At 38.4% G+C, this 14,474-nt stretch overlaps 2 protein-coding genes across 2 annotated transcripts; one reads left to right on the top strand and one right to left on the bottom strand.

The window, feature by feature from the left end:
- Positions 1 to 593: 593 nt before the first annotated feature.
- Positions 594 to 5,016, bottom strand: ppp1r11 (protein phosphatase 1, regulatory (inhibitor) subunit 11). The gene is made up of 3 exons (XM_071545266.1): positions 4,735 to 5,016; positions 3,597 to 3,705; positions 594 to 3,016 (listed from the first exon to the last, which is right to left on the bottom strand). The coding sequence occupies exons 1-3, from the start codon at positions 4,810 to 4,812 to the stop codon at positions 2,832 to 2,834; spliced, it is 372 nt and encodes a 123-aa protein (XP_071401367.1). The 5' UTR covers positions 4,813 to 5,016; the 3' UTR covers positions 594 to 2,831.
- Positions 5,017 to 5,757: 741 nt separating this feature from the next.
- LOC139666141 (valine--tRNA ligase, mitochondrial-like) lies at positions 5,758 to 14,257 on the top strand (the record flags this gene model as incomplete). The annotated part of the gene is made up of 10 exons (XM_071545258.1): positions 5,758 to 5,960; positions 6,900 to 6,981; positions 7,108 to 7,208; positions 9,464 to 9,585; positions 9,690 to 9,756; positions 11,418 to 11,515; positions 11,614 to 11,695; positions 12,932 to 13,051; positions 13,986 to 14,094; positions 14,165 to 14,257. Coding segments are annotated over exons 1-10 (1,066 nt in total), but the record flags the coding sequence as incomplete, so codon positions are not given.
- Positions 14,258 to 14,474: the final 217 nt, after the last annotated feature.

Here is a 14,474-nt window from a genome sequence, read left to right as displayed (position 1 = left end):
GTTTGATTTCCTGCGCAAGTTTTGTCTTTTGTATGCGTTCTGTGGAATAGATAGTCTGTTACATGAGACAAATGTTACTTTAAATACTCCATGTTCCCTGCCACCGTGTTGCTCCTGTGCTAAGGCCAGCCAAGTGAGAGAAATGTGGCGTTGGATTGACTCACTTTGGACCAAATGATTGATGGCAGGGTTCCCACTGGTCATGGAATTCCTGGAATATCATCCAAGTTTTGAAAGTATTGCACACAGGGAAAGCCAGGGAATTTGAAAAGTTCTCTGGGGAATTTTGCAAGAATATAGCAGAATGTATTTTCCAACTTGCTTCACACATTCATTGCGTTAGCTGCTTTTTGGTCCAACTGGAGTGCGAACCAGACTGAAAAACATTAACAAACCTGTAACATTTTTAGGTCATGCAAATGCTCCCAAGTTATTTATGGAAACGCCTGGAAGAGTTCTGGAGTTTTACATCGGGGGCCACAGCGGGAACCCTGCTAGGAAAACTTGCCTCACTTATACAACAGGTTTTCTGTCAGCTACTCATACTGTATGTGTAATATGCAATACACATTCATCAGCCGGTTCAGTCACAGTTCAAAACTTTTATTCACATTAAATCTGCTCTCATATGCTTTATAGTATATACAGAAAGGTGCATTACCAGTACAAGAACAATGTACATATGTAACAATGTAAAGTTGTGAGTACTGATGTTATAGAAAATGGTGGCATGGATGACTTGTGTGTGATCCACAGTATTGTCACATATCAAACACGAGTAGTGCTGTCTGAAACCATTAAGGATGATGTTGGAGACTTTTGGAAAGTGAGATTTGGTCACAGTTGAGACACGAATACAAAGCCTGGGCCAGCAATCATGCACCTTCAACTTCTCTATACTGAATGCCACATTATGTTTTATCCAGTTACATATGTACAGCGTAGTGGGGAATGTACCTAAAAAAATCAAAGAATGCTGCCTCTTTTTTTTTATTTACTCACCCCAATAAAAACACAATCAGTTTCTCTGGAGAACACAGCAGTAAAAGCACAAATACCCACAGGCTTCGAGTACAATAAAGCCTTTAGTCTCAAATTGCGGATTTTCACAACCGACATGCAGCTGAATTTAACGGTAATGTTTTGGGTACGTCGTCCAAAGGAGTGAAGCGAATGAGTGCACTGACAAGAACGAACGTGTGTTACTCGTCCGCATCGATCTGTGGTGCTGACGACTCTTCTTCCTCCCTTCTCACGTTACGCATTAGCATCCTCAAATCAACGGCAATAAATAAAAGCAGAAATGTCCTGATGCAAAAAAATGTCGAGTCTTGCTGTGCTGTACTATGATTTATCATGTAACAGCGAGGGAGCAATTTATGATGGCCATAAATTCTAGGATTGTCCATACTGGATATTATGATTGATCGAAAACGTTTACTGCATCGGTTAAGTAAATGAGGATTCATAGGTTAAAAATATGAACGCTTAATCTGTTACTGATCCGATACGAAATCGAATGCTGCCATAAAAGGAAGTAAGACTACAAGTGCAGTGGTCTGAAATTCATTCATTCTTTATGGGGAACTGGTGTTAAGAGCTCTGCGAATGGATAGAGGAATAGATTTTTTTCCCTCAGAAGCTTTGGGCATGGGAAGCGTGAACGGTACTGGCAGCCTGAAGTTTGGTTTTTGCCCCGCGGGTCACTACCACGACTCTACTACTGTTTAGTTTGGGCTGGCAGAAAGTATACAGTATACTGATGGTGCCAAACTGCATGTGTAGTAATAATATCATTACACTCTACTGTTCAATGTTTTGACATCGTTCGTCGCAAAAGGTCGGCGTTAGCTTTGAAACTGGCTTTAAGTCCAATCGAAAAAACAACAAGTGTCCACGCAACACATCGTGAATGAGAAAGAGTGAGATCTTTGTTCATAAGCGGATATGAACGCTCGAGTTTGTCTTTCATGATTAAAAATCCACTCAATTAAAATGCTCGCGCGCTAATCTCGCAATTCCAATGTTACTACACAGACTATGGTCAACTGCATGTCAAGTATTACCAAATCAAGCATTAAGACAAGCAAATAAATAAGGTAATCTTTTAAAAAAAAAAAAAAAAAAAGTAAATTGCTGTATTATATACAATAATACTCTGCCACTTTGTCAGAAGGAAGAAATACATAGCCAGATAGCATCCTTTTCCTCTCTATTGCAATCTTTTCACAGCTCTTCTATTATGCTGCGTTCCAGAGATGTCGGAAAGTTGGAAAGTCCGACTGGGGAAAAGTGCAACGGAACGGCCCTTCGAGTTGGAATTCCAAGTAGGATACTCGGTCCAGATTTGTCAACCCTGAGGTTTCTGAGATGCAGTTATGGTAGCATACACTGTAAACTCTACTCGGTATTACTTTAACATGTTTGGAATCCAGTTTGATTTACAGCATTGCACGACCCTAAATCTGTCACAATGCCTGTGTGGTAAATGGTTAAATAGAAATTTGAAATGCAAAGTGGCACTTATAGTTGCTAACGTTCTGTGATGACTAGCTAGCCAACGTTGCTAAATATCACTGACTGATTGGTTTTTACGTTGGGGAAATTAAATCTCGTGAACGTCCATGTTTCCCTGGGTTTTCCAAGTTGGAGCACAAAGAGGTTGTAATTACGACCTACCAGCTGGGAATTTCTGACTTCCAACTTTGACTGGAACGCAGCATTAGGCCTGGCTCCCAGTAACTCAGTGACGGAACTAAACAAAAAAAAAAAAATAGAGTGTAGTTTTGTAATGTGTCATTGTCATGGTGAGAAATCCCTAGCAGTGCTCATTAGTGGGCGTTTGATCCTCCAGAGTTTGGGGGCACCGGTGTCCCACCGCCCCCCCTCTGTCCGTGGCCTCCTCTGCCGTGGCCCAGGATGCAGTGTGCGCTTCCGCAGCCTTCGTCGTCGTCTTCTCCCTCGCTTTCGGAAGACGACTCTCCGAACTGTCTGGGCTTCTCATACACGCAGCAACCTGAAACGCACACGGGAGAATTGGTATTGACCCAGATGAGCTACGTCTAAAGTGGGAAACAATCACATGACGCGTTCGGGGGGTCTCCTCGTAAGCTCCGAAAATGCGACTCGTGACTGCTTTCAAGTGATGATGATCAAAAATAGAATCAAAAGGGAGCCTGTAACAAAAATAGTGTATGTGACCGGTGACTGTTGTTTTATTTTAAAAATCCAGCAGCAGAGAATGACTTTGTAGGAGGAAATGTGTATCAAGCATGTCATTTGTGTTTTAATGAATTTATTATCAAAATGTTCTACAGTGTATTTGTATATGCAAGAGAACATCTTGTATGCATAAAAATGTGCGACAGCTAAACTGAGCAAAAATAGAAACATACATCAATACTAATTACTTCTGTAGAATCCCATGCAATAATAAAATATATAACTTTTCCCAACACTTGCTAACATGACTTCCAAGCTCTCCTCCCAATTTAATGGGTCGTTCATGCTCAAAATTGCCATATTTCCGACAGCGCTTGAAGGCAGCACAAGCTATGAAACGCCATTTTCCAACCGAATGATGAAGAGGAACTCACATTTTGAAGACCTCCTTCCCAGATGCTCGTTGTCAACCGTGTCGCTGGACCACTCCACTTTCTTCTCGGTCTTCCTCTTCCTCAGCTTGATTGTCAGGCTTCGTCCCTCCTATGACACATGTACAGAGGGTTTAGTACACTGGTTTTCCCCTTTCAGAGGCAATCAGGTTGACATGAAAGGATGGATGCAGTTTGTTCTTTACATAGGATAACATTACACTTGCCTTGTGCTATGAGGACACACCTTGACTTACATAGATGGATGTTTTCAACTAAGGACTACAAGGAAACAAGGTCTCAAACCAGTACAACCCTTCAAACCCTTTGATGTGTATATCTTAAGTCTGAATGTGTTCATGTGCTACTGTTACTTTGCATTGCCACAGTCCTGTATTAAGCAGTAGGATAATCTAGTGCAGTGATTCTCAACCTTTTTCATATCAAGGACCCCTAATTTAGTCCACATTAGGGCCATGGACCCCCATTTGGTTTGACCAGAATTCCATGACTTTCTGTATCGTAGGTAGAGAGATAACAGTGACACTATGATCAAAACAATTGTGTTCACTTCTTGTGAATGAAATAATGCTGAAGTTGAACAATTCATCATTTTGCTTGGGACCCCCTGGAACCCCCTCAAGGACCCCTGGTGGTCCCCGGACCCCACGTTGAGAACCACCGATCTAGTGTTTCGTAGGATCATCCCCCCCCCCCAAACAGAGGGCTCGGGTTCGAGACCCTGCTAAAGTATTCTGGAGCAAGACACTTAACCCCTACCTGGCTGACCCTGTGAAAGAATTTAGCTTTTTAGTGGATGAATTAAGTAACGTTACATGACAGGCTATGTGACGTAAGTTAGATAGACCAGCCTCTTTATACTTTAATAACGCCAATACCGTAAAACAAGCACCGTCATCTTGAAGTGGCGTCGCCGTTATAACAGGCCTCGGGAAGTTTGATATGGCAGCGCTAGGGGCTGTGTTCTAATTTCAGGCTAATATAACGTGAACGTTGTGTCGGTGTAGTAGACGGTGCGGCCTCGTTGGTGTCGGCAACAGCTGATATCAACGGCTAGCTAACGCATCATGAATTAGCAAAATAGCCAAAAGGTCGTCGTGACCAGCTGTTCTTCATTTACCTGCTGGGGCGGCGGCGGTGTGTTAGCCTGGACGGTCTCCGTTATCGTCTCACTAGAAGTCCCGGGAACCTCCGCCATCCCTGACGCTGCTTTGCTAACGCTAATGTTAGCTAAGGTAGCTTTTTAGACGTAAGAGAACTGGAGTCAACCGTCAGTAAGAGACAGTGGCTGGAATACAACGTTATTTATAGCTGCAATAGCTGACCTCGGTTCATAAAATCACAAAATCAATCCAAATTGAAGCGCGTTAGCCTGAAGAATATGGGGTTTGAGCACTATGGTGAGCTGTGGCCAGCAGAAAGTGGGGCTGCGACAAGCACTCCAGAGTTAGCCAGAATATGACCGGAAGTGTCATGATTTCGCTTCCAAAATAAAAGCGTGGAATTTGTGACGTTTGGAAAAATATATAAATATTGGTACCGCAAAACAATAACAAATCACGCCAAAACATAAGTAAAATCGTTGCATTGTACGTGAAGTGAAATTGTAGCTAAGACTTTAATAGCACACTGTAATTCGTGAATATTATCTCAATGGGTTTTATTTTGAAATGTCGACAGACCGTTTTGTTTTTTTATTCTGGCTAGCCTGACACTAGTAGAGAGTGGTTCGCTGTTGTGGGGAAGATATTTCCAGACGGACAACGTTCACTTCCATTGGTCCGTAAATTAAAATAGTCCGCCAATAAACGACATCCTTGTGGCGAGAATTAGAGAGTGTTTTGGATTATAACCGCACAATTTCAATGGGACACGTTATAATTTCGTGACATTAGAATGTGTCGGAGCGTGTACACGTGAAGTAGAGGACAGAAATGCATTTTCTCCGCTGTACAGGAGGGTGTTGCTGAGAGGTCGTAGCTGGCATGTCTGAGCATACTGGATATTGAAAGTACAGTAAGTTGAAATGTTTCTCCTCATCTTTGATATCTCGCAAAATACCTGAAACGAGCTTGAATTCATAGGTTTTTTTTGTTTTTGTTTTGTTTTGTTTTCCTGCTTCTCCATTCAGCCTCCCTGTATGTTGTATTGAGGATGTGGAGGGCAGGTCGTGTCCTCTGCTTAATGCGGACAGAGAGAGGAGCAGCCAGACTCTGTTCCAGCAAGCCGCCGAAACCTTCTTCCTCCTCCTCTTCATCACAACCGAATTCCTCTCTCCGGACCCAGACCGAGAAACAGAAAAGGAGACGAGATAGGGACAGGGCCATACTGTCAAGTCAACACAATGTAAGTTATTATCAGGTCTTCCAACACCTGTTTTCTAACTCCGTGGTTCTGAATGTGGGGTCCGGGGACCTCCAAGGGGGTCATTGAGGGGGATCTAGGAGGTCCCTAGCAAAATGAGGAACACTTACATTTCATTATGATTGAATTAACTAGAAAATAGCCCAATTAGAGAACATATAAGAATGACTATTGTAATCACAAGTATGACTCAATGACACAATTCAATACTAAATCAACAGCAGCTAAAATCTTCCCATATGAGTCTCTGGCTGTAAATCAGCCCATCTGTTACAACTCTTCATGTATTATGTGATTACGTTACAGTTAAGACAGTGAAAAACAGCAAAAAGGCTCTTACGAGGAAGTGGCTAAAATCAGAACCACCCACGATTGATGACTGGATAGAAATCATATATGAAATATATATTATGGAAAGGTTGTCATTTTCCCTCAAAGTCCAACAAGGAAAATTTTTCCGGATTTGGACCACTGGACTGAGTGCATTAAAGCTATAAGGTCAGACTTTAGCTGACTTGATAGAATAAATGAGTGAGAATATAATGTGATTTATATTATTTTATTACATGTAACAGCTCGCTCTTTATTCATTTTCTCTTTTTTCCCCCTTCAACCCTTTGTAGTATCTAAGGTGAAAGCTTCCCATGTTCAACTGTAAATAATCAAAGCTAATGTTATAAAAGAAAACCTTTGGAAGAGCTAGGCTGTAAAGTGGTTATCAAACGTACTGCAGCATTTTTTGTTTGAAATGTGCATAATGATATGTGAATCTGCTTGCAGTAATACTGATACTATGTACAAAGATGAATGTGAAATGAATGCTTTTCCAAAATAAAAAATAAAAAAGTCAAAAAAAAAAAAAAAAGACAGTGAAAAACAGAACAGTCTTTAGGTTTTCTCAGACAAAATGTTCACTTTCAGAATGCTGAAGATCAAGGAATGAAATGGAGTGAGAAAGAGAGGATAGAGTACACTGCTGCAACAGCTCCCGGAGAGAAGAAAGGTAATATGCTTCCTCCATATTTTTTTTTTCCTCATTCCTATCATAGGTGTTGGTCTTTTCCAGCACCTCTCTCTCTCCTTCTCTCTCTGCAGACTTAGCAAGCTGTCTTCGTATTTCTTTCTGCAGACACCACCCTGCCTTTCCCATCGTCCTACAGCCCAGAGTATGTGGAGTCCAGCTGGTATCAGTGGTGGGAGAAAGAGGGATTCTTCACTCCAGAGCATCATGTGAGAATTTAAAAGCTTTACAACAACACTGACATACAGTACATTGGCAGTACTTAAACAGTGCTGCAATGGCTTTACAAGAATGTGGTATAAGGATTGTGGAATAACTTTTCATCTACAATAGGTCTCATCCTATGGAAGCCCATTTCTGCCAGTGTGATGAAAAAAAAAGATCCTGTAAGTCATTATAATGAGAAACTTTCTCAAAATAATGAGTATCTCAAAATAATGAGCTCATTATTTTGAGATACTCATTATTTTGAGATACTAAGTCATTATTTTGAGATGCTATGGCATTATTTTCAGAAAGTTTCTCATTATTTTGAGATACTAAGTCATTATTTTCAGAAAGTTTCTCATTATTTTGAGATACTAAGTCATTATTATGAGATACTAAGTCATTATTATGAGATACTAAGTCATTATTTTCAGAAAGTTTCTCATTATTTTGAGATACTAAGTCATTATTATGAGATACTAAGTCATTATTTTCAGAAAGTTTCTCATTATTTTCAGAAAGTTTCTCATTATTTTGAGATACTAAGTCATTATTATGAGATACTAAGTCATTATTTTGAGAAAGTTTCTCATTATTTTGAGATACTAAGTCATTATTATGAGATACTAAGTCATTATTTTCAGAAAGTTTCTCATTATTTTCAGAAAGTTTCTCATTATTTTGAGATACTAAGTCATTATTATGAGATACTAAGTCATTATTTTGAGAAAGTTTCTCATTATTTTGAGATACTAAGTCATTATTATGAGATACTAAGTCATTATTTTGAGAAAGTTTCTCATTATTTTGAGATACTAAGTCATTATTATGAGATACTAAGTCATTATTTTCAGAAAGTTTCTCATTATTTTCAGAAAGTTTCTCATTATTTTGAGATACTAAGTCATTATTATGAGATACTAAGTCATTATTTTGAGAAAGTTTCTCATTATTTTGAGATACTAAGTCATTATTATGAGATACTAAGTCATTATTTTGAGAAAGTTTCTCATCATAATGACTTACAGGATCTTTTTTTTTCATCACACTGGCGGAAATGGGCTTCCATACTCATCAATACCTATTGGAACGTAGAGTTGAATGATGCTGATGTTTAGTATGAGCTGTGGGAATTAGAAATGATCAACTGTCCTTGTATTGTAAGATGCTCAAGGTTGTGACAAGACTTGTAAACATGGAACACAAATGTAAAAACATGTACTCCAAAAAAATATGTACGCCAATCAGTAAACTTAAAGAACGAAATGCGTGTGTGCGATACAAATTGCAAATTTCCAATGTATTTTGTAGTTGTAAACAGCTATTTGCAAATGTGTGAAATACATTTTGCAAATGAATGTATTTGACCATAGGAGCTATCATCAGTTTTTACTTTTGTGAGTCATCAAAAATATTTGCAGTGTCCACTTGCAGAAAGTCATGCTACAAGCTGTCATACTCGTATTATAAAGTGCGTGAGGTTGTAACCAAGGTTATTATAGTTTAGCATTTTTCATTAGTTTTTATTTTTATTTCATTTCGATTTTTTGTTTTCAATTTCAGTTTAGTTTTAATTCGTTTTTAAAGCGGTTTTGCTAGTTTAGTTTACCTTTTATTTTTTGAAAATGCTTAGTTTTAGTTTAGTTTTAGTCTTTTTTTGTAATATGGGGTATTTGTCAGGGGCGAGATTCAAAAAGGTCAAAAAAATTTGAAAAAAACAAAATTGGAAGATAGATTTCATATCCACCCAAAATACTAAAATATGAAATAAATTGACAAAGACGAAAACTAAAGACATTTTCTCTATAATTTTAGTTTATTTTAGTTAGTTTTGTAAACACACAATACAGTTTCAGTTAGTTATCGTTTTTTTGTAAAGCCTCGTTTTTATTTTTATTTCAGTTAACGAAAATGTTTTTTCACACCTAGTTTTCGTTATTTTGTTAGTTTTCCTTAACAATAATAACCTTGGTTGTAACATGACTTGCAAATGTATAAAACACATTTTGCAAACTTGGGAAAATATTTGTGAACAAATGTGTTTAATTTCTTTTTTTAAATCATTAAAAACATTTGTAGCCATTTTGTGTTTTGCAAGTCACGTTTCAACCTCACGCATCTTATATTACAAGTACAACTTATTTCAGCATTGTCTTATTCCCATAATGTACTGTTGGTGTGTAGTGTGCTGTAAAAAAAATTACACTCTGAAATAATACGTATGTTGTATGAAATATGTGTTCTCGTACCTCTTCAGGACAAATTAGCTCATGCTGTGGATCGGTCCTTCTCTCTGTGTATCCCTCCGCCAAATGTGACCGGCACTCTACACCTGGGCCACGCTCTGACTGTGGCTATAGAAGATGCCCTGGTTCGATGGTAACTACCACCAATATGACATATTAGGAGAAATAGAAAGCATGGCTGGTTGAGAACTGAATGGGGATGATGGAACGGTAATTCACTATTTTATAATCCATTAGGAGGAGGATGCAGGGCTACAGAGTACTGTGGGTCCCTGGATGTGACCATGCAGGTATCGCTACACAGGTATGGCAACTCCTTCTCTATCTGTCTTTAAGAAGTTATATACTCTCTTACAAATAATTCTTCTTTTAGGAATGTATGGGGGCTGGAAGTTGCAAAAGGTCAGACTGTATTTAAATGTCAGTTGTACATTGTAGATATTGCTATATTCAGTCCTTTTTTGTGAATAATATTTTAATATAAGGAAACAATACATGAAACATAGCAGTCATATGCTGAAAAAAAAGAAAATACAAGGGTGAAAATACAAATGGGCTTGGATTAACAACAGCAAGACATTCTGAATCTTTTAGAGGAACATTCAAAATGCTCCAAAATACAATAAACATAATCATAGTAATGATAATTACTATAACAGCAAGTTTTTGGGAGATTGTCCCATTCGTCAGCTGCACCGTTAAGTGATAAGAACACTGTCATCCATGTGTCCCTGGTAGATCGTTGGCTCCGGTGCTCCATGCTAACACCATATTGAGTGATAGTAGGCTCCATGCTAACACTTTAGCATACACTATGTGTAGTGATAGTAGGCTCCATGCTAACACTTTAGCATACACTATGTGTAGTGGTAGTAGGCTCCATGCTAACACTTTAGCATACATTGGCCCTGTCTCTAACCCAAGGAAACTCTCTCTTTAGGTAGCATTTCTAGGTAGGAAATCAAAACTTTAAAGTTTGTCTCGATTGTCTCATTCTGGTAGGACACACAGGAAGCATACTTTTAAGGTATCTTGTTTGGTATCTGACTTTGAAGGAAGCATACAGTGATCCTCAGGCAGTAGTACATCCCACAATACCATGCAACATCAGTGAAGAAGAATAAAAGTTACACAAAACTGCCAGACTTAGCTCCGTATAATTTGAGCATAGCTTAGCATTTAGCTTAAGAGCTGCTACAAGTTCTCCTTTTCTCACTCTTGATAATGTTAGTAGCCCACTATCACTCAAGATAGCATATGCTAAAGTGTTAGCATGGAGCCTACTATCACTCAAGATAGCATATGCTAAAGTGTTAGCATGGAGCCTACTATCACTCAAGATAGCATATGCTAAAGTGTTAGCATGGAGCCTACTATCACTTAACATAGCATATGCTAAAGTGTTAGCAAGCCTACTATCACTCAACATAGTGTATGCTAAAGTGTTAGCATGGAGCCTACTATCACTCAACATAGCATATGCTAAAGTGTTAGCAAGCCTACTATCACTCAACATAGTGTATGCTAAAGTGTTAGCATGGAGCCTACTATCACTCAAGATAGCATATGCTAAAGTGTTAGCATGGAGCCTACTATCACTTAACATAGCATATGCTAAAGTGTTAGCAAGCCTACTATCACTCAACATAGTGTATGCTAAAGTGTTAGCATGGAGCCTACTATCACTCAACATAGCATATGCTAAAGTGTTAGCAAGCCTACTATCACTCAACATAGTGTATGCTAAAGTGTTAGCATGGAGCCAGAGCCAAGGATCTACTGGGGACACATGGATAATGTTGATGTCTCTGTTCTCATCACTTAACAGTTAAGTTGACCAACAGGACAATCTCCCCAAATCTTGGTGTATTCCTTTAAGCTCAGACATGTGAATGGTATCCCTACAATGTGGCATGTGAGGAAACTTGTTGTGCCTCCTGTCTTATTTTGTCTTGTGTGTTTCAGACAGTGGTGGAGAGGAGACTGCTGAGGGAAACAGGGAAGCACAGACAGGACTTCAGCAGGGAGGAGTTCCTACAGGAGGTCTGGAAATGGAAGAACGAGTGAGTCCGCCGTCTTCACATCCATATTCCTTATCACCGATATAGTCTTTGGTGTAGTGGATGGAGGTTTGCATTGCTTTTGTGTCTGTATGTCCCAGTAAGGGAGATGAGATCTACCACCAGCTGAGGAAGCTTGGAGCTTCTCTGGACTGGAGCAGAGCCTGCTTCACTATGGATCCAGTAAGACACCACTCATATACGTTACTTAGTTAATAAGCTGTTTGCATCCTTGACAAAGATGAGTTTAAAATTCTATATAACTTGGATAGAGATGGTTAATGTGTGTTCAATTTTCAATGGCAAATTCCCTCAGAGTCAATATGAAAAATGCTTGAAGAAAATACCATAAAATTAGCTATCACTGTCTTGGTGCATGGGGATAGTACTGTAATGATTTTAGGATAGTTTTAGTTACCTACAAATCCAAATATTTTGCCATTATTTGGTCAACCATATACTCCACACTATATGAGTAAAAAATCCATAACCTGATTGTAGCAACTGATAATGTAACAACCGACAATATTGTAATAATTGGTCAAAATGTAACTAAAGTGTCCCTTTAAATTGGTTGCAAATGTAATAAAACTTGTTAATGTAATAAATTGCCAGATAAAATGTAATAACTTTTTAGACTGATATTGTAAATACTTAAAAGAGAAAGGTGCACCCCTTATAATGTAATAATAGCAGCAGGAAAACAATATTACAATATCAGAAGTTATTGTTTGTTACATCATCAAAAGGTTTTATTACATTTTAAATAGTATATATTTTATTCTCACAATCACATGTGTTCCTGAGGGGTTCAGATAACTTTTATACTTTTATCTATTACAGACAGAAAATAAACTTTCAATCGAAACATTTACTTTTAAATGATATTTTTTTAACCTGAGCATTAAAATATGACCCATTACTGGTCTTTTTTGCATTATGCATAATTTAAAACTCATCTTTAACAGGCGTGCCAATACATTTCACTGCAGCTGTTATTCAGTTGTATTATATCCAAAATATATTGTGTAGTAATGATATTAGATGTTAAATGTGCTACATGTAGCATTTTAACATTAATTTCAAGATGTTAGTATAACAACTGATATGATATTATATTTATATTATATTTACAATATATATTATTATATATTTTATTATTATTACCAGCATTATTGCTTTATTGTATTTCAACGGAAGCAACAGGGTTTATGGGAAATGTAGTCTTAATTTAGAGAAACATTAGCACTGAACATACCACTGCGTGAGATAGAGATTAACAATTATCTCTGCATGGTCTCATTTGTTTGTGGTAATAATACCAAAGTATCACATTTAATTTGGCAATGATATTGATGTTGAAGAATGTTACACATATCACCTTTTTGTGTGTGATTGAGTGTTTGTTGTACTCTTCAGGGTTTCAGCAGGGCTGTGACCGAGGCCTTTGTCAGGCTGTGTGACTCCGGTCTGATTTACCGCTCAGAAACTCTGGTCAACTGGAGCTGTGCTCTGGAATCTGCCATCTCCCACATAGAGGTACCAAAGCTCTATATGGATGTATATACAGCGGATGGAAAAAATAATAGAAACCACCTATACAGGACTGAAACTTGAAACTTGAGCCCAGACTAGCTTATGTTCAACCAGTGGTGGAAGAAGTACTCTGATCCTTTACTTAAGTAAAAGTACCAATACAGCAATGTAAAAATACTCCATTACAAGTAAAAGTCACAAAAGTATTAGCAGCAAAATGTAGTTAAAGTATTAAAGTAAAAGTAGTGGTTTGGTCCCTCTGACTGATATTTTATTATATATGACATCATTAGATTATTAATACTGAAGCATCAGTGTGTAAGCAGCATGTTACTGTTGTAGCTGCTGGAGGTGGAGCTAGTTTGAACTACTTTACATACAGTTAGCTAGTTTAGTCCGGTGGTCCCCAACCTAGGGGTCGGGCCCCTCCAAAGGGTCACCAGATAAATCTGAGGGGTCGTGAGATGATTAATGGGAGAGGAAAGAAGAAAAAACAAAGTTCTGATACACAAATCTGTTTTCAGTTTTTGGACTTTTTCTCTAATCTTTGATTTTTGCTGAAATATTGGATCATTTGAACATTTATTGAAATGAAACCATGTGAGGTTTAGAGGGAAAAATCACTATTTGGTGGAGCTGTTAACAACTCATAGACATCTGAAATGTGACCCGACTACACACTGCTTTTTGGAAGACGTCAAAAGCCAAAAAGGTTGGAAACCACTGGTTTCATCTTTAACCATTTAACCACTGCTTCAAGCCACAATGTGTGTTGCCAACTGTTAAACATGATGGTGGATCTGTAATGGTAGTGTAATGGTAATGTAGCGCCATCTACTGGGAGTCAATATGTTTCAGGAGTTAGTCATTTCATAGCTTTTAAAATTGAAATAATAGATGATGGATTTTAATGATAAAGTTGTGGTTTTGTCCTCAGGTTGACTCAAAGGAGCTGTCTGGTCAGACCATGTTGTCCGTCCCCGGCTATCAAAAGAAGGTGGAGTTTGGAACAATGGTTACCTTTGCGTACCCTATAGAAGGCCATGGTGAGTATTTTGAACCATATTCTGTTTTGGTCTGTTTCTCTGCGGGACTTTAACTTTGATTCCTTTTCAGACGGAGAGGTGGCAGTGTCCACCACCCGTCCCGAGACCATGCTGGGAGACGTGGCCATAGCCGTTCACCCTGATGACCCCCGGTACCAGGCTAGTACCAGTCAAAAACTGTTTCTGATGGCAGGGTTCCAAATGGTCCTGGAATCTCTGGAATGTCTTTGCATTTAGAAAGGTGTATTCCAGACAGGGAAAGGCAGGGAATTTGATCAATTCACATAGAAGATCGGGGAGTTTTACAAGTGGGTCACTTTACAGGAATATAGCAGAATCTATTTTCCAACTTGTTTCATACATTACATTACATTGTTGCA

Source organism: Centroberyx affinis, unplaced genomic scaffold (genome assembly GCF_046629955.1).
Source record: "Centroberyx affinis isolate AG114_WGS23_722 - 3 ecotype Tasmania unplaced genomic scaffold, CSIRO-AGI_Caff_v1 ptg004834l_1, whole genome shotgun sequence".
In the NCBI taxonomy this organism is placed as follows: domain Eukaryota; kingdom Metazoa; phylum Chordata; class Actinopteri; order Beryciformes; family Berycidae; genus Centroberyx; species Centroberyx affinis.
This window is presented reverse-complemented; position numbering and strand designations above follow the sequence as displayed.

What these genes read in the sequence shown, in the direction of transcription:
- ppp1r11 (XM_071545266.1), bottom strand. Translation starts at nt 4,812, where the DNA reads ATGGCGGAGGTTCCCGGGACTTCTAGTGAGACGATAACGGAGACCGTC. An exon ending in CACCGCCGCCGCCCCAGCAG is followed by an intron (nt 3,706 to 4,734) that starts GTAAATGAAGAA and finishes CATGTGTCATAG; the next exon opens with GAGGGACGAAGCCTGACAAT. An exon ending in GGGAAGGAGGTCTTCAAAAT is followed by an intron (nt 3,017 to 3,596) that starts GTGAGTTCCTCT and finishes TGTGCGTTTCAG; the next exon opens with GTTGCTGCGTGTATGAGAAG.